The sequence below is a fragment of the Gobio gobio genome (genome assembly GCF_949357685.1).
Source record: "Gobio gobio genome assembly, chromosome: 24".
NCBI classification, from domain to species: domain Eukaryota; kingdom Metazoa; phylum Chordata; class Actinopteri; order Cypriniformes; family Gobionidae; genus Gobio; species Gobio gobio.
In genome coordinates, this window is record NC_137120.1 from 671,097 (window position 1) to 695,128 (window position 24,032).

Genomic DNA, 24,032 nt, shown 5'->3' on the forward strand with positions numbered 1-24,032 from the left:
TGATAGATCCATGAGAGCAGATCACATGTTCAGAGAGGAGCTCTCTTTAGAAACCAAAGATTTGAGCTTTAAACAACTACATTATCGCCTGAAAAACTCTTAAAACTACGTTTTGTCACACATTAACAGTAGAATTTTTACTAAAAAGATGTGTAAACACAGCCCATGTCAGACATTTCTCAACGAGACGAGCCGCTGGCAGAAGCTCCGCCCATGAGGCGGATCCACGTCTGTTGTGAAGTGAATGTCACGCGTGAATGAAGCGAGTAAACTCAAAATGTTCAAGCGTCCAACTTTGCGCGAATAGCGTGAATTATTCACGTCCGGTGTGAACGCTACATTAGATGTGCTTACCCTCCTGGCACTCCTGTAGTGTATTGTGTAGCTGAATGAGGCGCTGGTGGGCGGAGTCTCTCTCGCCGGTCATTTCCTCTAATTCCCTCTGCAGTGACCCCAGTTGACCCCGCGCCTCGTCCTACACACATAAAGCACATATAATCACAACATGTTCTCATGTCCACACGATCAGCCAATCAGAAGATATTTGATCTGAATGTTCAGTGGAGCAGCATTTTAGACCAATGAGACTTTACAGTGGGCGGGGCCTAAAATGAAACAATACCTATAACTATCATTTTAATAATCACTCTAAATCTAAGAGAATAGCGAAGTCTAGTTATAATTATAGTTATCATAATAATTATAGTTATTGTAATAGTAAGGGTTAGCCTAACCCTGACCCATTATCATAATAGTTATTGCAATATTTATAGTTGTAATATTTCTTTATTGTAATCATAATAGTTCTAGTTATCGTTCGTGTCGTAATAGTTCTAGTTGTCGCAATAGTTCTAGTTATCGTAATAGTTCTAGTTTTCGCAATAGTTATAGTTGTCGTAATAGTTCTAGTTATCGCAATAGTTCAAGTTGTCGTAATAGTCTTAGTTATCGTTATAGTTATAGTTGTGGCAATAGTTCTAGTTGTCGTAATAGTTCTAGCTATCGTTATAGTTCTAGTTGTCGTAATAGTTCTAGTTGTCACAATAGTTATAGTTGTCACAATAGTTCCACTTGTTGCAATATTTCTAGTTGTCGCAATAGTTCTAGTTGTGGTAATAGTTCTAGTTGTCGTAATGGTTCTAGTTGTCGTAATAGTTCTGGTTGTCGTAATAGTTCTAGTTATCGCAATAGTTCTAGTTTTCGCAATAGTTCTAGTTGTCGTAATAGTTCTAGTTATCGCAATAGTTCAAGTTATCGCAATAGTTCTAGTTATCGCAATAGTTCTAGTTGTCGTAACAGTTATAGTTGTCGCAATAGTTCTAGTTATCGCAATAGTTCTAGTTTTCGCAATAGTTATAGTTGTCGTAATATTTATAGTTATCGTAATAGTTATAGTTGTGGCAATAGTTCTAGTTGTTGTAATAGTTATAGTTGTTGTAATAGTTATAGTTATCGCAATAGTTATAGTTATCGCAATAGTTATAGTTTTCGCAATAGTTATAGTTGTCGCAATAGTTCTAGTTATCGTAATAGTTCTAGTTGTGGTAATAGTTCTAGTTGTCGTAACAGTTATAGTTGTCGCAATAGTTCTAGTTATCGCAATAGTTCTAGTTTTCGCAATAGTTATAGTTGTCGTAATAGTTCTAGTTATCGTAATAGTTATAGTTGTGGCAATAGTTCTAGTTATCGTAATAGTTCTAGTTGTCGTAATAGTTATAGTTGTTGCAACCGTTATAGTTGTCACAATAGTTCTAGTTGTCACAATAGTTCTAGTTGTTGCAATAGTTCTAGTTGTCGTAACAGTTCTAGTTGTCGTAATAGTTCTAGTTGTCGTAATGGTTCTAGTTGTCGTAATAGTTCTAGTTGTCGTAATAGTTCTAGTTGTCGCAATTGTTCTAGTTGTCACAATAGTTATAGTTGTCGTAATAGTTATAGTTGTCGTAATAGTTATAGTAATCGCAATAGTTCTAGTTGTCGCAATAATTCTAGTTGTCGCAATAGTTCTAGTTGTCGCAATAGTTCTAGTTGTGGTAACAGTTCTGGTCGTCGTAATGGTTCTAGTTGTCGTAATAGTTCTAGTTGTCGTAATAGTTCTAGTTGTCGCAATTGTTCTAGTTGTCACAATAGTTCTAGTTGTCGCAATAATTCTAGTTGTCGTAATAGTTATAGTTGTCGTAATAGTTATAGTAATCGCAATAGTTCTAGTTGTCGCAATAATTCTAGTTGTCGCAATAGTTCTAGTTGTCGCAATAGTTCTAGTTGTGGTAATAGTTCTGGTTGTCGTAATGGTTCTAGTTGTCGTAATAGTTCTAGTTGTCGTAATAGTTCTAGTTGTCGCAATTGTTCTAGTTGTCACAATAGTTCTAGTTGTCGCAATAATTCTAGTTGTCGCAATAGTTCTAGTTGTCGTAATAGTTCTAGTTGTCGTAATAGTTCTAGTTGTCGCAATTGTTCTAGTTGTCACAATAGTTCTAGTTGTCGCAATAGTTCTAGTTGTCGCAATAATTCTAGTTGTCGCAATAGTTCTAGTTGTCGCAATAGTTCTAGTTGTGGTAATAGTTCTGGTTGTCGTAATGGTTCTAGTTGTCGTAATAGTTCTAGTTGTCGTAATAGTTCTAGTTGTCGCAATTGTTCTAGTTGTCACAATAGTTCTAGTTGTCGCAATAGTTCTAGTTGTCGTAATAGTTCTAGTTGTCGCAATTGTTCTAGTTGTCACAATAGTTCTAGTTGTCGCAATAATTCTAGTTGTCGCAATAGTTCTAGTTGTCGTAATAGTTCTAGTTGTCGCAATTGTTCTAGTTGTCACAATAGTTCTAGTTGTCGCAATTGTTCTAGTTGTCACAATAGTTCTAGTTGTCGTAATAGTTCTAGTTGTCGTAATGGTTCTAGTTGTCGTAATAGTTCTAGTTGTCGTAATAGTTCTAGTTGTGGTAATAGTTCTGGTTGTCGTAATGGTTCTAGTTGTCGTAATAGTTCTAGTTGTCGTAATAGTTCTAGTTGTCGCAATTGTTCTAGTTGTCACAATAGTTCTAGTTGTCGCAATAATTCTAGTTGTCGCAATAGTTCTAGTTGTCGTAATAGTTCTAGTTGTCGTAATAGTTCTAGTTGTCGCAATTGTTCTAGTTGTCACAATAGTTCTAGTTGTCGCAATAGTTCTAGTTGTCGCAATAATTCTAGTTGTCGCAATAGTTCTAGTTGTCGCAATTGTTCTAGTTGTCATAATAGTTCTAGTTGTCGCAATTGTTCTAGTTGTCACAATAGTTCTAGTTGTCGCAATAGTTCTAGTTGTGGTAATAGTTCTAGTTGTCTTAATGGTTCTAGTTGTCGTAATAGTTCTAGTTGCCGTAATAGTTCTAGTTGTCGCAATAGTTCTAGTTGTCGCAATTGTTCTAGTTGTCACAATAGTTCTAGTTGTCGCAATAGTTCTAGTTGTGGTAATAGTTCTAGTTGTCGTAATGGTTCTAGTTGTGGTAATAGTTCTAGTTGTCGTAATGGTTCTAGTTGTCGCAATTGTTCTAGTTGTCACAATAGTTCTAGTTGTCGCAATAGTTCTAGTTGTCGCAATAATTCTAGTTGTCGCAATAGTTCTAGTTGTGGTAATAGTTCTGGTTATCGGTCGAGTGTGTGACTATAGTAGTGTTACTCGTTCTCTCTGCGCCTCTCGCAGCTCCTGCAGGAAGTCTCTGAGGCCGCTGCGCAGGGTTTCCGGGTCCAGCTCAGGCAGGGCGATGGGCAGCGGGGCGTCGGCCCTCTCTGGAGACAGTGGGCGCAGCACGATGGAGTTATCAGGAGTGAGGTTACCCGCCACATCTGACAGAGAGCAGAGGAAGCACTGAGATGGAGGAGGACGCAAACTACACACACTTCTTCAAAAAACTAATCTGACCTTTGGGTGGCGACAGCGAGAAGTGCAGCGGAGACACACTCCTGTGGCGAGACATCATCCCTGAGGTCAGAGAGGAAGGGGAGGAGCCTGCGGGACTCCGCCCCCTGCTGCTGCTCCGCCCACTGGCCCCGATGCCCAGGGTCCGCGTGAGCGCTGACTGCAGACTGCACATCCGGAACTCCAGGTCCCTGCGGCCCGCCTCCGCCCGCGATAGCTCCGCCTCCGTGGCAGCCAGACGGCCCTGGGCCTCACTCAGCTGCAGCTGCATCTGCGCAGACGTGTCCGAGGTCGCCTGGGCGCGGACGAGGAGGTTCCGCGCCTCATCCTGGAGCTTCTTCTCACAGCCGCGAGCTTCCTGTAGCTGAGACGCCAACTCTCGCTCGCGGCTGCGCCAACACAACTCGCTCTCGCCCAGACGCCTCTGCAGGGCAGACAGCTGGAGACAGACAGACAGAGTGAGACATCTTCATCATTGATCTAAATCTCTGTGAGTGTAGAGATCTCACCTCCTTCTGAAGAGCACTTCTGCTAGTGTCTGTGTCGGCGAGTCTCTGTTTGAGCGCGATCAGTTCCCTCGCGCGCTCCTCCTCCTTCTGCTCCTCCGAGGACAGACGCGTCTGCAGCTCTGCCATCTGATTGGCCGTCTGCTCGCGCTCGGCATCCAGAGCTTTCACCTGACGGCACAGAGAGCCGCACACACATCACACCACAGCTCTTCATCCTCACTCTCACGCTCGCGCGTTCAGTTTAATAGTTCTAGTTGTCGTAATAGTTCTAGTTTTCGTAATAGTTGTAGTTTTCGTAATAGTTGTAGTTGTCGTAATAGTTCTAGTTTTCGTGATAGTTGTAGTTGTCGTAATAGTTCTAGTTTTCGTAATAGTTCTAGTTGTCGTAATAGTTCTAGTTATCGTAATAGTTGTAGTTGTCGTAATAGTTGTAGTTGTCGTAATAGTTCTAGTTATCGTAATAGTTGTAGTTGTCGTAATAGTTCTAGTAATCGTTCGTGTGTCGTAATAGCTCGTTATCGTAATAGTTCTAGTTATCGTTCGTGTGTCGTAATAGTTCTAGTTATCGTAATAGTTCTAGTTATCGTTCGTGTGTTGTAATAGTTCTAGTTATCGTAATAGTTCTAGTTATCGTTTGTGTGTCGTAATAGTTCGTAATTGTAATAGTTCTAGTTATCGTTCGTGTGTCGTAATATTTTGTTATCGTTCGTGTGTCGTAATAGTTCTAGTTATCATAATAGTTCTAGTTATCATAATAGTTCTAGTCATCGTTTGTGTGTCGTAATAGTTCGTTATCGTAATAGCTCTAGTTATCGTTCATGTGTTGTAATAGTTCTAGTTATCGTTCGTGTGTTGTAATAGTTCTAGTTATCATAATAGTTCTAGTTATCATTTGTGTGTTGTAATAGTTCTAGTTATCATAATAGTTCTAGTTATCGTTTGTGTGTCATAATAGTTCTAGTTATCGTTCGTGTGTTGTAATAGTTCTAGTTATCATAATAGTTGTAGTTATCGTTTGTGTGTTGTAATAGTTCTAGTTATCATAATTGTTCTAGTTATCATTCGTGTGTTGTAATAGTTCTAGTTATCGTAATAGTTCTAGTTATCATAATAATTCTAGTTATCGTTTGTGTCATAATAGTTCGTTATCGTAATAGTTCTAGTTATCGTTCATGTGTTGTAATAGTTCTAGTTATCGTTCGTGTGTTGTAATAGTTCTAGTTATCATAATAGTTCTAGTTATCGTTTTGTGTGTTGTAATAGTTCTAGTTATCATAATAGTTCTAGTTATCATTCGTGTGTTGTAATAGTTCTAGTTATCATAATAGTTCTAGTTATCATTCGTGTGTTGTAATAGTTCTAGTTATCATAATAGTTCTAGTTATCGTTTGTGTGTTGTAATAGTTCTAGTTATCATAATAGTTCTAGTTATCATTCGTGTGTTGTAATAGTTCTAGTTATCATAATAGTTCTAGTTATCGTTTGTGTGTTGTAATAGTTCTAGTTATCATAATAGTTCTAGTTATCATTCGTGTGTTGTAATAGTTCTAGTTATCACAATAGTTCTAGTTATCGTTTGTGTGTTGTAATAGTTCTAGTTATCATAATAGTTCTAGTTATCGTTCATGTGTTGTAATAGTTCTAGTTATCGTTCGTGTGTCATAATAGTTCTAGTTATCGTTTGTGTGTCGTAATAGTTCTAGTTATCGTAATAGCTCTAGTTATCTTTCGTGTGTTGTAATAGTTCTAGTTATCGTAATAGTTTTAGTTATCGTTCATGTGTCGTAATAGTTCTAGTTATCGTTCGTGTGTCATAATAGTTCTAGTTATCGTTTGTGTGTCGTAATAGTTCTAGTTATCGTAATAGTTCTAGTTATCTTTCGTGTGTTGTAATAGTTCCAATTATCGTAATAGTTGTAGTTATCGTTCGTGTGTTGTAATAGTTGTAGTTATTGTTTGTGTGTCGTAATAGTTCTAGTTGTCGCAATAGTTGTAGTTATCGTTCGGGAGTCGTAATAGTTCTAGTTATCGTTTGTAAGTCGTAATAGTTCTAGTTGTCGTAATAGTTGTAGTTATCATTCGTGTGTCGTAATAGTCCTCGTCTGACCTGTCTGCGCAGCTCCTGCAGTTCCCTGCGCGCCTCCAGTCGTGATCGCTCCACCTCTCGCAGACAGCAGCGCAGATCCGACACCTCCTTCTGTGCAGACGCCAGACTCTCCTCCAGCAGACACACTTTCTGCTCCTTCTCCTCACATGCGCGCTTCACACTGAACACAGAGCACAGTCCCTCTTCAGAAAACCTCATCAGAGAACCTCATCTGAGAACCTCATCTGAGAACCTCATCAGAGAACCTCATCAGAGAACCTCATCAGAGAACCTCATCAGAGAACCTCATCAGAGAACCTCATCTGAGAACCTCATCTGAGAACCTCATCTGAGAACCTCATCAGAGAACCTCATCAGAGAACCTCATCAGAGAACCTCATCAGAGAACCTCATCAGAGAACCTCATCTGAGAACCTCATCAGAGAACCTCATCAGAGAACCTCATCAGAGAACCTCATCAGAGAACCTCATCCGAGAACCTCATCAGAGAACCTCATCTGAGAACCTCATCTGAGAACCTCATCAGAGAACCTCATCAGAGAACCTCATCAGAGTACCTCATCAGAGAACCTCATCAGAGTACCTCATCAGAGAACCTCATCAGAGAACCTCATCAGAGTACCTCATCAGAGAACCTCATCAGAGAACCTCATCTGAGAACCTCATCAGAGAACCTCATCTGAGAACCTCATCTGAGAACCTCATCAGAGAACCTCATCAGAGAACCTCATCAGAGTACCTCATCAGAGAACCTCATCAGAGATCCTCATCAGAGTACCTCATCTGAGAACCTCATCAGAGAACCTCATCAGAGAACCTCATCTGAGAACCTCATCGGAGAACCTCATCAGAGAACCTCATCAGAGAACCACATCAGAGAACCTCATCAGAGAACCTCATCAGAGATCCTCATCAGAGTACCTCATCTGAGAACCTCATCAGAGAACCTCATCAGAGAACCTCATCAGAGAACCTCATCGGAGAACCTCATCGGAGAACCTCATCAGAGAACCTCATCTGAGAACCTCATCGGAGAACCTCATCTGAGAACCTCATCGGAGAACCTCATCAGAGAACCTCATCAGAGAACCTCATCAGAGTACCTCATCAGAGAACCTCATCAGAGAACCTCATCTGAGAACCTCATCAGAGAACCTCATCTGAGAACCTCATCTGAGAACCTCATCAGAGAACCTCATCTGAGAACCTCATCTGAGAACCTCATCATAGAACCTCATCAGAGAACCTCATCAGAGATCCTCATCAGAGAACCTCATCAGAGAACCTCATCAGAGAAACTCATCAGAGATCCTCATCAGAGTACCTCATCTGAGAACCTCATCAGAGAACCTCATCAGAGAACCTCATCAGAGAACCTCATCTGAGAACCTCATCGGAGAACCTCATCAGAGAACCTCATCAGAGAACCTCATCAGAGAACCTCATCAGAGATCCTCATCAGAGAACCTCATCAGAGAACCTCATCAGAGAACCACATCAGAGAACCTCATCAGAGAACCTCATCAGAGAACCACATCTGAGAACCTCATCAGAGAACCTCATCAGAGAACCTCAACAGAGAACCTCATCTGAGAACCTCATCAGAGAACCTCATCAGAGAACCTCATCAGAGAACCTCATCAGAGAACCTCATCAGAGAACCACATCTGAGAACCTCATCAGAGAACCTCATCAGAGAACCTCATCAGAGAACCTCATCTGAGAACCTCATCAGAGAACCTCATCAGAGAACCTCATCAGAGAACCTCATCTGAGAACCTCATCGGAGAACCTCATCGGAGAACCTCATCAGAGAACCACATCAGAGAACCTCATCAGAGAACCTCACCTGATTCTCTCGCTCTCTGCCGCCCTCAGAGCTTCCCTCAGCTGAGTGTTGGATTGGCTGAGAGCGTCCCTCTCCTTGGTGACATCACTGAGAGACCGCCGTAGCTCCGCCCCCTCTCGCCTATGCCCCTCCCCCGCCTCCCGTGTTTGACACAAACGCTTGTCCATCTGCAGAAGTTCCCTCCTGGCACTGTCCCGGTTCTCCTCGCTGGACGACAGCAGCGCGCGACACTCCTCCAGCTACAGGAGGAACCAGCCCAACAGTTACTCCAATAACTCTTTTTCCCGCTGATTCAGGTTAGCGTTCCACACACACACACACACACCTGTCTGAGGGCCGTGTCCGCTCGCGTCTGCTGCTCGGAGCAGTTCTCCTGAAGTCTGCGCAGCTCCCGCCCCTGTGCAGCGGCTGCTTCCTGCAGTTCCCCACGCACTTCCTGCAGATCCGCACTCAGAGACACAACAGCAGCCTGAGGACAACACACACATCACACACTTATAACAGCGCGACAACTACAACACACTCATAAAGACTTGTGTCATTACTGGATGAATCAGTGTTTATGAACAAATCTCTTGAGTGAATGATTCAATGACTCACTCATAAAGACGTCACTTGATTCATTGCTGGATGAAACAGTGTTTTTGAACGAATCTCTTGAGTGAATGATTCAATGACTCACTCATAAAGACGTCACTTGATTCATTGCTGGATGAATCAGTGTTTTTGAACAAATCTCTTGAGTGAATGATTCAATGACTCACTCATAAAGACGTCATTTGATTCATTGCTGGATGAATCAGTGTTTTTGAACGAATCTCTTGAATGAATGATTCAATGACTCACTCATAAAGACTTCACTTGTTTCATTACTGGATGAATCAGTGTTTATGAGTGAATCTCTTGAGTGAATGATTCAATGACTCACTCATAAAGACTTCACTTGTTTCATTGCTGGAATAATCAGTGTTTATGAGCGAATCTCTTGAGTGAATGATTCAATGACTCGTCTAGAATGAGCTGGTGTGATTAATGGTTGTGAGTGAGATAAGAGTTGATGTTCTGATGTTCTGACCCGCTCCTGTTCTCTGAGGAGCGCCGACTCTCGGCTCAGTCTCTCCAGCTCCAGCGCTGCAGTGCTCAGCTCCGCCTGTAGGGCGCTCATCTTCTCCGACAGAACCGTCTTCTCGGCCTCCTTCATGGACAGCGCCTGCGTGACATCAGAGGGTCAGAACCTTGACTCTCTAGGGCCCAGGTCAGGAAGCAGACAAACTGGCTAAACCGACCGTCTGCTAGCTGTCTCACGTCACCGGAGTCAGATAAATCCCAGCACATAGAGACTCTTTCACCTAGATATTATCACATAGAGACTCTTTCACCTAGATATTATCACATAGAGACTCTTTCACCTAGATATTATCACATAGAGACTCTTTCACCTAGATATTATCATATAGAGACTCTTTCACCTAGATATTATCATATAGAGACTCTTTCACCTAGATATTATCACATAGAGACTCTTTCACCTAGATATTATCATATAGAGACTCTTTCACCTAGATATTATCACATAGAGACTCTTTCACCTAGATATTATCACATAGAGACTCTTTCACCTAGATATTATCACATAGAGACTCTTTCACCTAGATATTATCACATAGAGACTCTTTCACCTAGATATTATCATATAGAGACTCTTTCACCTAGATATTATCATATAGAGCTAGATATTATCATATAGAGACTCTTTCACCTAGATATTATCACATAGAGACTCTTTCACCTAGATATTATCACATAGAGACTCTTTCACCTAGATATTATCACATAGAGACTCTTTCACCTAGATATTATCACATAGAGACTCTTTCACCTAGATATTATCATATAGAGACTCTTTCACCTAGATATTATCATATAGAGACTCTTTCACCTAGATATTATCATATAGAGACTCTTTCACCTAGATATTATCATATAGAGACTCTTTCACCTAGATATTATCATATAGAGACTCTTTCACCTAGATATTATCACATAGAGACTCTTTCACCTAGATATTATCATATAGAGACTCTTTCACCTAGATATTATCATATAGAGACTCTTTCACCTAGATATTATCACATAGACTCTTTCACCTAGATATTATCACATAGAGACTCTTTCACCTAGATATTATCATATAGAGACTCTTTCACCTAGATATTATCATATAGAGACTCTTTCACCTAGATATTATCACATAGAGACTCTTTCACCTAGATATTATCACATAGAGACTCTTTCACCTAGATATTATCACATAGAGACTCTTTCACCTAGATATTATCATATAGAGACTCTTTCACCTAGATATTATCATATAGAGACTCTTTCACCTAGATATTATCATATAGAGACTCTTTCACCTAGATATTATCACATAGAGACTCTTTCACCTAGATATTATCACATAGAGACTCTTTCACCTAGATATTATCACATAGAGACTCTTTCACCTAGATATTATCACATAGAGACTCTTTCACCTAGATATTATCATATAGAGACTCTTTCACCTAGATATTATCACATAGAGACTCTTTCACCTAGATATTATCACATAGACTCTTTCACCTAGATATTATCACATAGAGACTCTTTCACCTAGATATTATCACATAGACTCTTTCACCTAGATATTATCACATAGAGACTCTTTCACCTAGATATTATCACATAGAGACTCTTTCACCTAGATATTATCATATAGAGACTCTTTCACCTAGATATTATCATATAGAGACTCTTTCACCTAGATATTATCACATAGAGACTCTTTCACCTAGATATTATCATATAGAGACTCTTTCACCTAGATATTATCACATAGAGACTCTTTCATCTAGATATTATCATATAGAGACTCTTTCACCTAGATATTATCATATAGAGACTCTTTCACCTAGATATTATCACATAGAGACTCTTTCACCTAGATATTATCATATAGAGACTCTTTCACCTAGATATTATCACATAGAGACTCTTTCACCTAGATATTATCATATAGAGACTCTTTCACCTAGATATTATCATATAGAGACTCTTTCACCTAGATATTATCATATAGAGACTCTTTCACCTAGATATTATCATATAGAGACTCTTTCACCTAGATATTATCACATAGAGACTCTTTCACCTAGATATTATCATATAGAGACTCTTTCACCTAGATATTATCATATAGAGACTCTTTCACCTAGATATTATCATATAGAGACTCTTTCACCTAGATATTATCATATAGAGACTCTTTCACCTAGATATTATCATATAGAGACTCTTTCACCTAGATATTATCATATAGAGACTCTTTCACCTAGATATTATCATATAGAGACTGTGTCTGTTCCCCGAATTAGTAAATACAAAAAAACATCAAAACCATTCAACAGTAAAAATTTCATTGATGTCCAACAAATAAACAAAATATATAATACAGATGAACAATTGATAAAGCTTGGGTTGCTGAATATTAGATCCCTTTCCCCAAAAGCGCTTATTGTTAATGATATTATTACAGATAATAATCTAGATGTGCTGTGTTTGACAGAAACCTGGCTAAAACCTGACGACTACATTACCTTAAATGAGTCCACCCCCCAAGATTATTGTTATAAACATGAGCCGCGTCTGAAAGGTAAAGGGGGAGGGGCTGCTGTAATTTATAATAATATCTTCAGTATTACTCAGAAGTCTAGTTTCAAATATAATTCCTTCAAAGTTTTGGTGCTTTATGTAACGCTATGTAGTGTACATGATAAAACCCGTTCAACATTTGTGTTAGCTACTGTATACAGGCCACCAGGGCATAATACAGTCTATCAGAGTTAGTTCTGGCCGTAGATAAAGTACTAATAGTTGGTGATTTTAATATCCATGTAGACAACGGAAAAGACGTATTGGGATTAGCATTTAAAGACACACTAAACTCTATTGGAGTTAGGCAACACGTGTCAGGAGCCACTCATCGCCATAATCATACTTTAGACCTAATACACACACACACACACACACACACACACTCACACACACACACTCACACACACTCACACACACACACTCACACACACTCACACACACTCACACACACTCACACACACTCACACACACACACACACACTCACACACACACATTCACACACACTCACACACACTCACACACACACACACACACACACTCACACACACACTCACACACACTCACACACACTCACACACACTCACACACACTCACACACACTCACACACACACACTCACACACACTCACACACACTCACACACACACACACACACACACACTCACACACACACACACACTCACACACACTCACACACACTCACACACACTCTCTTAAAACCCTTAAAACAGCAGCCAGAAAAATGGAGCGCAGCTGGAAGAAAATAAAATTAGAGGTATTTCGTAATTCGTGGAAAGAGCACATGATCACATACAGAAAGGCCGTAAAAACTGCTAGATCTGCTTATTTCTCAACTCTCTTGGAAGAAAACAAACACAACCCAAGTTATTTATTCGATACAGTGGCTAAATTAACCAAAAATAAAGCTTCAACTTCTGATGATTGTAAACAGCACAGCAGTAATGACTTTATGAACATCTTCACATGTAAGATTGATAATATTAGGAAAAAGATTTTAACCATGCAGCCGTCTAATACAGCATCACATCAGACAGAGCATTGTAGTGTCACTGAGGAAAAATTACACTCATTCACTGCTATAAGAGAGGACACACACACACACACACACACACACACACACACACACACACACACACACACACACACACACACACACACACACACACACACACACACACTCATTCACTGCTATAGGAGAAAACACACACACACACACACTCATTCACTGCTATAGGAGAAAACACACACACTCTCTCACACACACACACACACACACACACACACACACACACACACACACACACACACACACACACACACACACACACACACACACACACTCACACTCATTCACTGCTATAGGAGAAGACACACACACACACACTCATTCACTGCTATAGGAGAAGAAGAATTGTCTAAACTCGTTAAATCATCAAAATCAACAACATGTATGCTCGACCCTATACCAACTAGGCTATTAAAAGAGATGCTACCAGAGGTCATAGATCCTCTTCTTAATATCATTAATTCATCTTTGTCATTAGGATATGTACAGAAAACTTTTAAGTTGGCTATTATTAAACCACTTATTAAAAAAACGCAACTTGATCCTCCAGAATTAGTCAATTATAGACCAATCTCAAATCTACCCTTTCTGTCAGAAACACTAGAAAAGGCAGTGTCTTCACAATTATGTTCCTTTTTTAGAAAGAAATGGAATCTGTGAGGATTTCCAGTCAGGATTTAGAGCGTATCATAGCACTGAGACTGCTCTCATCAGAGTTACACATGATTTACTCTTATCATCTGATCTGTATCTCTCTATTAGTGTTACTCCATCTTAGCGCTGCATTTGATACTATCGACCACAACATTCTTCTGAATAGACTCGCAAATTAATTACAATGCCTTGCGAAAGTATTCGGCCCCCTTGAACTTTGCGACCTTTTGCCACATTTCAGGCTTCAAACATAAAGATATGAAACTGTAATTTTTTGTGAAGAATCAACAACAAATGGGACACAATCATGAAGTGGAACGAAATGTATTGGATATTTCAAACTTTTTTAACAAATCAAAAACTGAAAAATTGGGCGTGCAAAATTATTCGGCCCCTTTACTTTCAGTGCAGCAAACTCTCTCCAGAAGTTCAGTGAGGATCTGTGAATGATCCAATGTTGACCTAAATGACTAATGATGATAAAGAGAATCCACCTGTGTATAATCAAGTCTCCGTATAAATGCACCTGCACTGTGATAGTCTCAGAGGTCCGTTTACAGCGCAGAGAGCATCATGAAGAACAAGGAACACACCAGGCAGGTCAGAGATACTGTTGTGGAGAAGTTTAAAGCCGGACTGGATACAAAAAGATTTCCCAAGCTTTAAACATCCCAAGGAGCACTGTGCAAGCGATAATATTGCAATAGAAGGAGTATCAGACCACTGCAAATCTACCAAGACCTGGCCGTCCCTCTAAACTTTCAGCTCATACAAGGAGAAGACTGAGCAGAGATGCAGCCAGAGGCCCATGATCACTCTGGATGAACTGCAGAGATCTACAGCTGAGGTGCGAGACTCTGTCCAGAGGACAACAATCAGTCGAATACTGCACAAATCTGGCCTTTATGGAAGAGTGACAAGAAGAAAGCCATTTCTTAAAGATATCCATAAAAAGTGTTGTTCAAAGTTTGCCACAAGCCACCTGGGAGACACACCAAACATGTGGAAGAAGGTGTTCTGGTCAGATGAAACCAAAATTGAACTTTTTGGCAACAATGCAAAACGTTATGTTTGGCGTAAAAGCAACACCGCTCATCCCCTGAACACACCATCCCCACTGTCAGACATGATGGTGGCAGCATCATGGTTTGGGCCTGCTTTTCTTCAGCAGGGACAGGGAAGATGGATGGAGCCAAATACAGGACCATTCTGGAAGAAAACCTGATGGAGTCTGCAAAAGACCTGAGACTGATGATCCAAAACAAGACAATGATCCAAAACATAAAGCAAAATCTACAATGGAATGGTTCAAAAATAAACATATCCAGGTGTTAGAATGGCCAAGTCAAAGTCCAGACCTGAATCCAATCAAGAATCTGTGGAAAGAACTGAAAACTGCTGTTCACAAACGCTCTCCATCCAACCTCGCTGAGCTCCAGCTGTTTTGCAAGGAGGAATGGGCAAAAATTTCAGTCTCTCGATGTGCAAAACTGATAGAGACATACCCCAAGCGACTTACAGCTGTAATCGCAGCAAAAGGTGGCGCTACAAAGTATTCACTTAAGGGGGCCGAATATTTTTGCACGCCCAATTTTTCAGTTTTTGATTTGTTAAAAAAGTTTGAAATATCCAATACATTTCGTTCCACTTCATGATTGTGTCCCATTTGTTGTTGATTCTTCACAAAAAATTACTGTTTCATATCTTTATGTTTGAAGCCTGAAATGTGGCAAAAGGTCGCAAAGTTCAAGGGGGCCGAATACTTTCGCAAGGCACTGTAGGTATTACTGGAATTGCTTTATCATGGTTTAAATCACACCTATGCGACCGTTATCAGTTTGTAGTAGTAAATGAAGAGATGTCCCAGCGAGCACAAGTTCAGTATGGAGTACCACAAGGCTCAGTGCTAGGACCGCTACTCTTCACCCTGTACATGCTACCACTGGGAGATATCATTAGGAAGCATGGCGTTAGTTTTCATTGTTATGCTGACGATACTCAGCTCTATATTTCTTCACGCCCTGAAGAAACTCACCAATTCACAAGATTAACGGAATGCAGAGCTGATATAAAACATTGGATGACCAGTAATTACAATATTAATAAAAATCAGAATTTTTAATTATTGGACAAAAAAGCTCCACAAGTAGTGACCTAGAATACTGTCTAACACTTGTTGGCTGTTCTGTCCAGTCCTACACTATAAAGCTGCTTTGAAACAATCTGCATTGTTAAAAGCGCTATATAAATAAAGTTGACTTGACTTGGACGCGCTGAGCTTCCTGTCACAGAATCTCTCACCTGCTGCTTGTCGGTCTCCGCCTGAATCAGACTCTGGTCCCTGTGGTGCTGCTGGGATCTCAGCTCTTCCTGGAGCTCGTCCCGCTCTCTCTCCAGCCGGATCGCCTGCTCCTCCAGCTGCTCCTGCAGCCGCTGCAGCGCCCCCTGCTGCTCGGCCTCCAGACTGCAGCGCAGCGCCTCCTGCACCATTCAGGACTGCGTTAGTATTACAGTCACATGACCTCATATATGATGAAGAGGCAGGCGCTCGTCTGACCTTCTGATTGGTCAGCCGCTCCAGCTCCTCCTGGTGGTCAGATAGGGCCGTGCGCAGAGCTCGCTGTGCTTCATGATGAGCGGCCGCGAGCGCGTCTCTCAGCGCATCTTTCTCTTTCTCACTCTGAGACAGAACTGTCTCTCTCTCAGTGCGCAGACGCTTCAGCTCCGCTAAACACACACACACACACACACACACAAACTAAACATCACAATGAGGATCATGAAAAATGTACCCGTCTCTCTCTCTCGTGTACCCGTCTCTCTCTCTCTCGTGTACCCGTCTCTCTCTCTCGTGTACCCGTCTCTCTCTCTCTCGTGTACCCGTCTCTCTCTCTCATGTACCCGTCTCTCTCTCTCTCATGTATCTGTCTCTCTCTCTCGTGTACCCGTCTCTCTCTCTCGTGTACCCGTCTCTCTCTCTCATGTACCCGTCTCTCTCTCTCTCATGTATCTGTCTCTCTCTCATGTACCCGTCTCTCTCTCATGTACCTGTCTCTCTCTCTGTGGTGTACCTGTCTCTCTCTCATGTATCTGTCTCTCTCTCTCGTGTACCCGTCTCTCTCTCTCGTGTACCCGTCTCTCTCTCTTTCATGTACCCGTCTCTCTCTCTCATGTACCCGTCTCTCTCTCTCTCATGTATCTGTCTCTCTCTCATGTACCCGTCTCTCTCTCTCTCATGTATCTGTCTCTCTTTCATGTACCCGTCTCTCTCTCTCATGTACCCGTCTCTCTCTCTCTCTCATGTATCTGTCTCTCTCTCATGTACCCGTCTCTCTCTCATGTACCTGTCTCTCTCTCTGTGGTGTACCTGTCTCTCTCTCATGTACCTGTCTCTCTCATGTACCCGTCTCTCTCTCATGGACCTGTCTCTCTCTCAGTGGCGTACCTGTCTCTCTCTCATGGACCTGTCTCTCTCTCTGTGGTGTACCTGTCTCTCTCTCATGTACCTGTCTCTCTCATGTACCCGTCTCTCTCTCATGGACCTGTCTCTCTCTCAGTGGCGTACCTGTCGTGCTGTCAGTGCGCAGCCTCAGGCTGGTGTTGTCTGCCTCCAGCTGCTCGCGGTGGGACTGGAGGTGGTGTATCTGCTGCTGCAGCTCATACACACTGGTCTCCAGAGCCTCCCTCTCCGCCCTGCACACACTCCGTTATCAGTGACACACACACACACACACACACACACACGAATGCGCTACTGTCATGACACTGATGTCCTCCGTCTCACCGGAAGGTGGCGATCTCCTCTGTCAGGGCGGCGTTCTCTCTCTCTGACGCCGTCAGCTGAACCAGAAGCCCCGCCCTCTCTCGCACTAGCTCCGCCCTCCCTCGTCCCACCTCCTCTAGAGCGGCGTTCTGCCTGTCGCCTTCACCGCGGACAGAGCCAAGCTCCGCCTCCAGACCGCCCATCTCACCAGTCAGCTGTTTGATTGACAGCAGCACATCAGAAACAGTTTACGAGGACCCGAGAGACAGACAGTCAGAGAGAGAGAGAGAAAGTCAGAGAGAGAGAGAGAGAGAGAGAGAGACAGTCAGAGAGAGAGAGACAGACAGTCAGAGACAGAGAGAGAAAGTCAGAAAGAGAGAGAGAGACAGTCAGAGAGAGAGACAGTCAGAGAGAGAGAGAGAGAGACAGTCAGAGAGAGAGAGAGACAGACAGACAGTCAGAGACAGTCAGAGAGAGAGACAGTCAGAGAGAGAGACAGACAGTCAGAGAGAGAGACAGTGAGAGAGAGAGAGAGAAAGTCAGAGAGAGAGAGAGAGACAGTCAGAGAGAGAGACAGTCAGAGAGAGAGACAGTCAGAGAGAGAGAGAGAGAGACAGTCAGTCAGAGAGAGAGAGAGAGACAGACAGACAGTCAGAGACAGTCAGAGAGAGAGACAGTCAGAGAGAGAGAGAGAAAGTCAGAGAGAGAGAGAGAGACAGTCAGAGAGAAAGAGAGAGAGAGAGAGACAGTCAGAGAGAAAGAGAGAGGGAGACAGACAGTCAGAGACAGACAGACAGTCAGAGAGAGAGAGACAGTCAGAGAGAAAGAGAGAGAGAGAGAGACAGGCAGAGAGAGAGACCTGTGTAATTCTGTCTTGCAGTTTGACTCTGTCCGCCTGCAGTGACTGAAGCTCCGCCTCCAGCCCCGCCCTGGCCAGCTCAGACTCCTGCAGTGATTGGTGGAGAGCCAGATGGACAGAGTCCAGCTCCAGACGGTCCTGCTCTGAGCGCACGAGCTCGTCTCTGATGGTCAGTTTCTCCTGCTGAGCTTCTCTTCTCTGAGACAGCAGCACATTCTTTTCCTCCTCCAGCTGTCAATCATTCAATCCAGCAATGTCATTGGTTCATTGAAAAATAATATGATCTGATAATATGAAGCAAACAATCCTGATCCCAACCTATTGATGTTAAGTGTGTGTGTGTGAGTGTGTGTTTGTGTCTCTGCACCTGGGTCTCCTGTTTTCTGAGTTCATTAAACAACTGTGGTGAGTTGGATTAATCAACAAACACGGTAAGTCATGTCTTCTCCTGTCATTATCACCTGCACTGCATGCTGCATGTTTAATATAGGCTTCTCCGCTGGCGAACAGGGCTTCACATGTGATAAATGTAAGGAGATAGTTAGGCTGACGGAGAAGATTTCAGAATTAGAAACACGCATCCATACTTTATCTGAGAGTAGTGAGGATGTAACAGCTTTAGACACTGATTTGGATGCGAATAGCTTAGTGAACTCTGTTCATTCTTCGGTTCCGGCTGCAGGGCCCTCGCAGCAGGGGAACTGGGTAACAGTGAGGCAGCATAGTCGCAGACCAAAGAACCGCTTTTCTGTTCCGGTTAGAACATCAAACAGGTTCTCCCCTCTCAGTGAAGCACCCACTGAGTGTCCTGTTGAAAGTGCCCTAGTCATTGGCGATTCTATTACACGGAACGTGAAGATAAAGACACCAGCCACCATAGTCACTTGTTTACCGGGAGCCAGAGCACCTGACATCAAAGCTAATTTAAAAGTGCTGGCTAAAGCTAATCGTAAATTCTCTAAGATTATTATTCACGTCGGCACTAATGATGTTCGACTTCGCCAGTCGGAGATCACCAAAATTAACATTAAAGAGGTGTGTGAACTCGCTAGTACGATGTCTGAGGCTGTTTTCTGTTCTGGTCCGCTCCCCATTAGGCGGAGTGATGAGATAGTTAGCAGACTATCATCACTCAATGGCTGGTTGTCTAAGTGGTGTCTGCAAAATAACATAGGGTTCATAGACAATTGGAAAAGTTTTTGGGGCAGACCTGACCTGTTGAAGAAGGATGGCATCCATCCCTCTTGGGGTGGTGCCGCTCTTCTCTCTAGTAATCTGGCACATAGTCTTAGAGCTAAACCTTGACTCACTAGGGCCCAGGTCAGGAAGCAGACAAACTGGCTAAACCGACCGTCTGCTAGCTGTCTCACATCACCGGAGTTATATAAATCCCAGCACATAGAGACTCTTTCACCTAGATATTATCATATAGAGACTCTTTCACCTAGATATTATCATATAGAGACTCTTTCACCTAGATATTATCATATAGAGACTCTTTCACATAGATATTATCATATAGAGACTCTTTCACCTAGATATTATCATATAGAGACTCTTTCACCTAGATATTATCACATAGAGACTCTTTCACCTAGATATTATCATATAGAGACTCTTTCACCTAGATATTATCACATAGAGACTCTTTCACCTAGATATTATCATATAGAGACTCTTTCACATAGATATTATCATATAGAGACTCTTTCACCTAGATATTATCACATAGAGACTCTTTCACCTAGATATTATCACATAGAGACTCTTTCACCTAGATATTATCATATAGAGACTCTTTCACCTAGATATTATCACATAGAGACTCTTTCACCTAGATATTATCACATAGAGACTCTTTCACCTAGATATTATCACATAGAGACTCTTTCACCTAGATATTATCACATAGAGACTCTTTCACCTAGATATTATCACATAGAGACTCTTTCACCTAGATATTATCACATAGAGACTCTTTCACCTAGATATTATCACATAGAGACTCTTTCACCTAGATATTATCACATAGAGACTCTTTCACCTAGATATTATCATATAGAGACTCTTTCACCTAGATATTATCACATAGAGACTCTTTCACCTAGATATTATCATATAGAGACTCTTTCACCTAGATATTATCACATAGAGACTCTTTCACCTAGATATTATCACATAGAGACTCTTTCACCTAGATATTATCATATAGAGACTCTTTCACCTAGATATTATCACATAGAGACTCTTTCACCTAGATATTATCATATAGAGACTCTTTCACCTAGATATTATCACATAGAGACTCTTTCACCTAGATATTATCACATAGAGACTCTTTCACCTAGATATTATCATATAGAGACTCTTTCACCTAGATATTATCACATAGAGACTCTTTCACCTAGATATTATCACATAGAGACTCTTTCACCTAGATATTATCACATAGAGACTCTTTCACCTAGATATTATCACATAGAGACTCTTTCACCTAGATATTATCACATAGAGACTCTTTCACCTAGATATTATCATATAGAGACTCTTTCACCTAGATATTATCATATAGAGACTCTTTCACCTAGATATTATCATATAGAGACTCTTTCACCTAGATATTATCATATAGAGACTCTTTCACCTAGATATTATCATATAGAGACTGTGTCTGTTCATCGAATTAGTAAATACAAAAAAACATCAAAACCATTCAACAGTAAAAATTCAATTGATGTCCAACAAATAAACAACAGATATAATACAGATGAACAATTGATAAAGCTTGGGTTGCTGAATATTAGATCCCTTTCCCCAAAAGCGCTTATTGTTAATGATATTATTACAGATAATAATCTAGATGTGCTGTGTTTGACAGAAACCTGGCTAAAACCTGACGACTACATTACCTTAAATGAGTCCACCCCCCAAGATTATTGTTATAAACATGAGCCGCGTCTGAAAGGTAAAGGGGGAGGGGTTGCTGTAATTTATAATAATATCTTCAGTATTACTCAGAAGTCTAGTTTCAAATATAATTCTTCAAAGTTTTGGTGCTTTATGTAACGCTATGTAGTGTACATGATAAACCCGTTCAACATTTGTGTTAGCTACTGTATACAGGCCACCAGGGCATAATACAGACTTTATCAAAGAATTTGCTGATTTTCTATCAGAGTTAGTACTGGCCGTAGATAAAGTACTAATAGTTGGTGATTTTAATATCCATGTAGACAACGGAAAAAACGTATTGGGATTAGCATTTAAAGACACACTAAACTCTATTGGAGTTAGGCAACACGTGTCAGGAGCCACTCATCGCCATAATCATACTTTAGACCTAATATTGTCACATGGAATAAATGTTGATACTGTTGAAATTCTGCAGCAGAGCGATGACATCTCAGATCATTACTTAGTATCATGTATACCTAATTTAGTTACCTATTTGTACGTCTACTACAGTATCACATCAAACTTTTAAGTTGGCTATTATTAAACCACTTATTAAAAAAACGCGACTTGATCCTCCAGATTTAGTCAATTATAGGCCAATCTCAAATCTACCCTTTCTGTCAGAAACACTAGAAAAGGCAGTGTCTTCACAATTATGTTCCTTTTTAGAAAGAAATGGCATCTGTGAGGATTTCCAGTCAGGATTTAGAGCGTATCATAGCACTGAGACTGCTCTCATCAGAGTTACAAATGATTTGCTCTTATCATCCGATCTGTATCTCTCTATTAGTGTTACTCCATCTTAGCGCTGCATTTGATACTATCGACCAGAACATTCTTCTGAATAGACTCGAAAATGATGTAGGTATTACTGGAATTGCATTATCATGGTTTAAATCACACCTATGTGACCGTTATCAGTTTGTAGCAGTAAATGAAGAGATGTCACAGCGAGCACAAGTTCAGTATGGAGTACCACAAGGCTCAGTGCTAGGACCGCTACTCTTCACCCTGTACATGCTACCACTGGGAGATATCATTAGGAAGCATGGCGTTAGTTTTCATTGTTATGCTGACGATACTCAGCTCTATATTTCTTCATGCCCTGAAGAAACTTACCAATTCACAAGATTAACGGAATGCATAGCTGATATAAAACATTGGATGACCAGTAATTTCCTGCAACTCATCTGGCCAGTTGATAATACCGAGAATATCCAAATCAACTGCAGGCGGTCGATCCTTTTCCTATTTAGCTCCGAAACTCTGGAACTCTTCCTAACATTGTTCGGGAATCAGACACATGTGTGTGTGTGTGTGTGTGAGTGTGTGTGTGTGTGTGTGTGTGTGTGTGTGTGTGTGTGATGGGTAGGTTTAGGGGCAGGGGCAGTGTGTGTGTGTGTGTGTGTGTGTGTGTGAGAGTGTGTGTGTGTGTGTGTGTGTGTGTGATGGGTAGGTTTACGGGCAGGGGGAGTGTGTGTGTGTGTGTGTGTGTGTGTGTGATGGGTAGGTTTAGGGGCAGGGGCAGTGTGTGTGTGTGTGTGTGTGTGTGTGTGTGTGTGTGTGTGTGTGTGTGTGTGTGTGTGTGTGTGTGTGTGTGTGTGTGTGTGTGTGTGTGTGTGTGAGTGTGTGTGTGTGAGTGTGTGTGTGTGTGTGTGTGTGTGTGTGTGTGATGGGTAGGTTTAGGGGCAGTGTAAGGGGATAGAAAATACGGTTTGAACGGTATAAAAACCATTACGCCTATGGAATGTCCTCACATTTCACAAAAACAAACGTGTGTGTGTGTGTGTGTGTGTGTGTGTGTGTGTGAGTGTGTGTGTGTGGGCATGTTTTCGTGAAATATCAGGACACAAATGTGTATAATGTCATGGGTATTACAAAAAGAGGGTGAAATATGAGGACGTTCCCCATGTCCTCACTTTTCAAAATGCTTATAAATCACAGAATGAGGTTTTTTTTCACAGAAAGTGAACTGTGCAGTCTCCTGTGTGTGTGTGTGTGTGTGTGTGTGTGTGTGTGTGTGTGTGTGTGTGTGTGTGTGTGTGTGTGTGTGTGTGTGTGTGTGTGTGTGTGTGAGTGTTTGTGTGTGTGTGTGTGTGTGTGTGTGTGTGTGTGTGTGTGTGTGTGACCGTGCAACTGGTAAGAAAATGGTTAAATCTCAATACACACACGACAAGAAGTATTCTCTTTATCAGCAAATCCGAAGGGGGACTGGGGATTCCCAACATTGAATGGATTTATACAGCGAGCAGAGTACAGCATCTACTGCACATGTGTGTGAGAGAGTGTGTGTGTGTGTGTGTGTGTGTGTGTGTGTGTGTGCTACCAGAGTACAGCATCTACTGCACATGTGTGTGAGAGAGTGTGTGTGTGTGTGTGTGTGCTACCAGAGTACAGCATCTACTGCACATGTGTGTGAGAGAGTGTGTGTGTGTGTGTGTGTGTGTGCTACCAGAGTACAGCATCTACTGCATATGTTGAATAACGACGACCTTACGGTTGGTGAAGTTGCCCGGCGCTCATCGGTGCTGGATCTGAGCAAACGTAAGGTCCCCTTTTCTGCAGTCGGAGAATCGGGTTTCCTCGGCTTCCGAAAGAAACCTAGCGGAAAGCTGGACACCAGGGCTACGGGATTCGGAGTACGTTCGGATTGGCCCGATCTGAATGACT

General features: G+C 41.6%; 1 protein-coding gene across 1 annotated transcript in view; it reads right to left on the minus strand.

Annotated features, from left to right (window-relative positions):
- The window catches only part of crocc (ciliary rootlet coiled-coil, rootletin), a 57,530-nt gene that overhangs the window by 12,602 nt on the left and 20,896 nt on the right, over positions 1-24,032 (minus strand). The window contains exons 16-28 of the mRNA XM_079808438.1: positions 18,408-18,638; positions 17,570-17,763; positions 17,351-17,478; positions 16,343-16,512; positions 16,087-16,266; positions 9,424-9,558; positions 8,674-8,817; positions 8,349-8,587; positions 6,500-6,659; positions 4,393-4,560; positions 3,887-4,322; positions 3,644-3,810; positions 355-475 (exon numbers count right to left, since the gene is read on the minus strand). Of these exons, the coding sequence (XP_079664564.1) occupies positions 355-475; positions 3,644-3,810; positions 3,887-4,322; positions 4,393-4,560; positions 6,500-6,659; positions 8,349-8,587; positions 8,674-8,817; positions 9,424-9,558; positions 16,087-16,266; positions 16,343-16,512; positions 17,351-17,478; positions 17,570-17,763; positions 18,408-18,638 (2,473 nt within the window). The remainder of the gene's footprint in view (positions 1-354; positions 476-3,643; positions 3,811-3,886; positions 4,323-4,392; positions 4,561-6,499; positions 6,660-8,348; positions 8,588-8,673; positions 8,818-9,423; positions 9,559-16,086; positions 16,267-16,342; positions 16,513-17,350; positions 17,479-17,569; positions 17,764-18,407; positions 18,639-24,032) is intronic.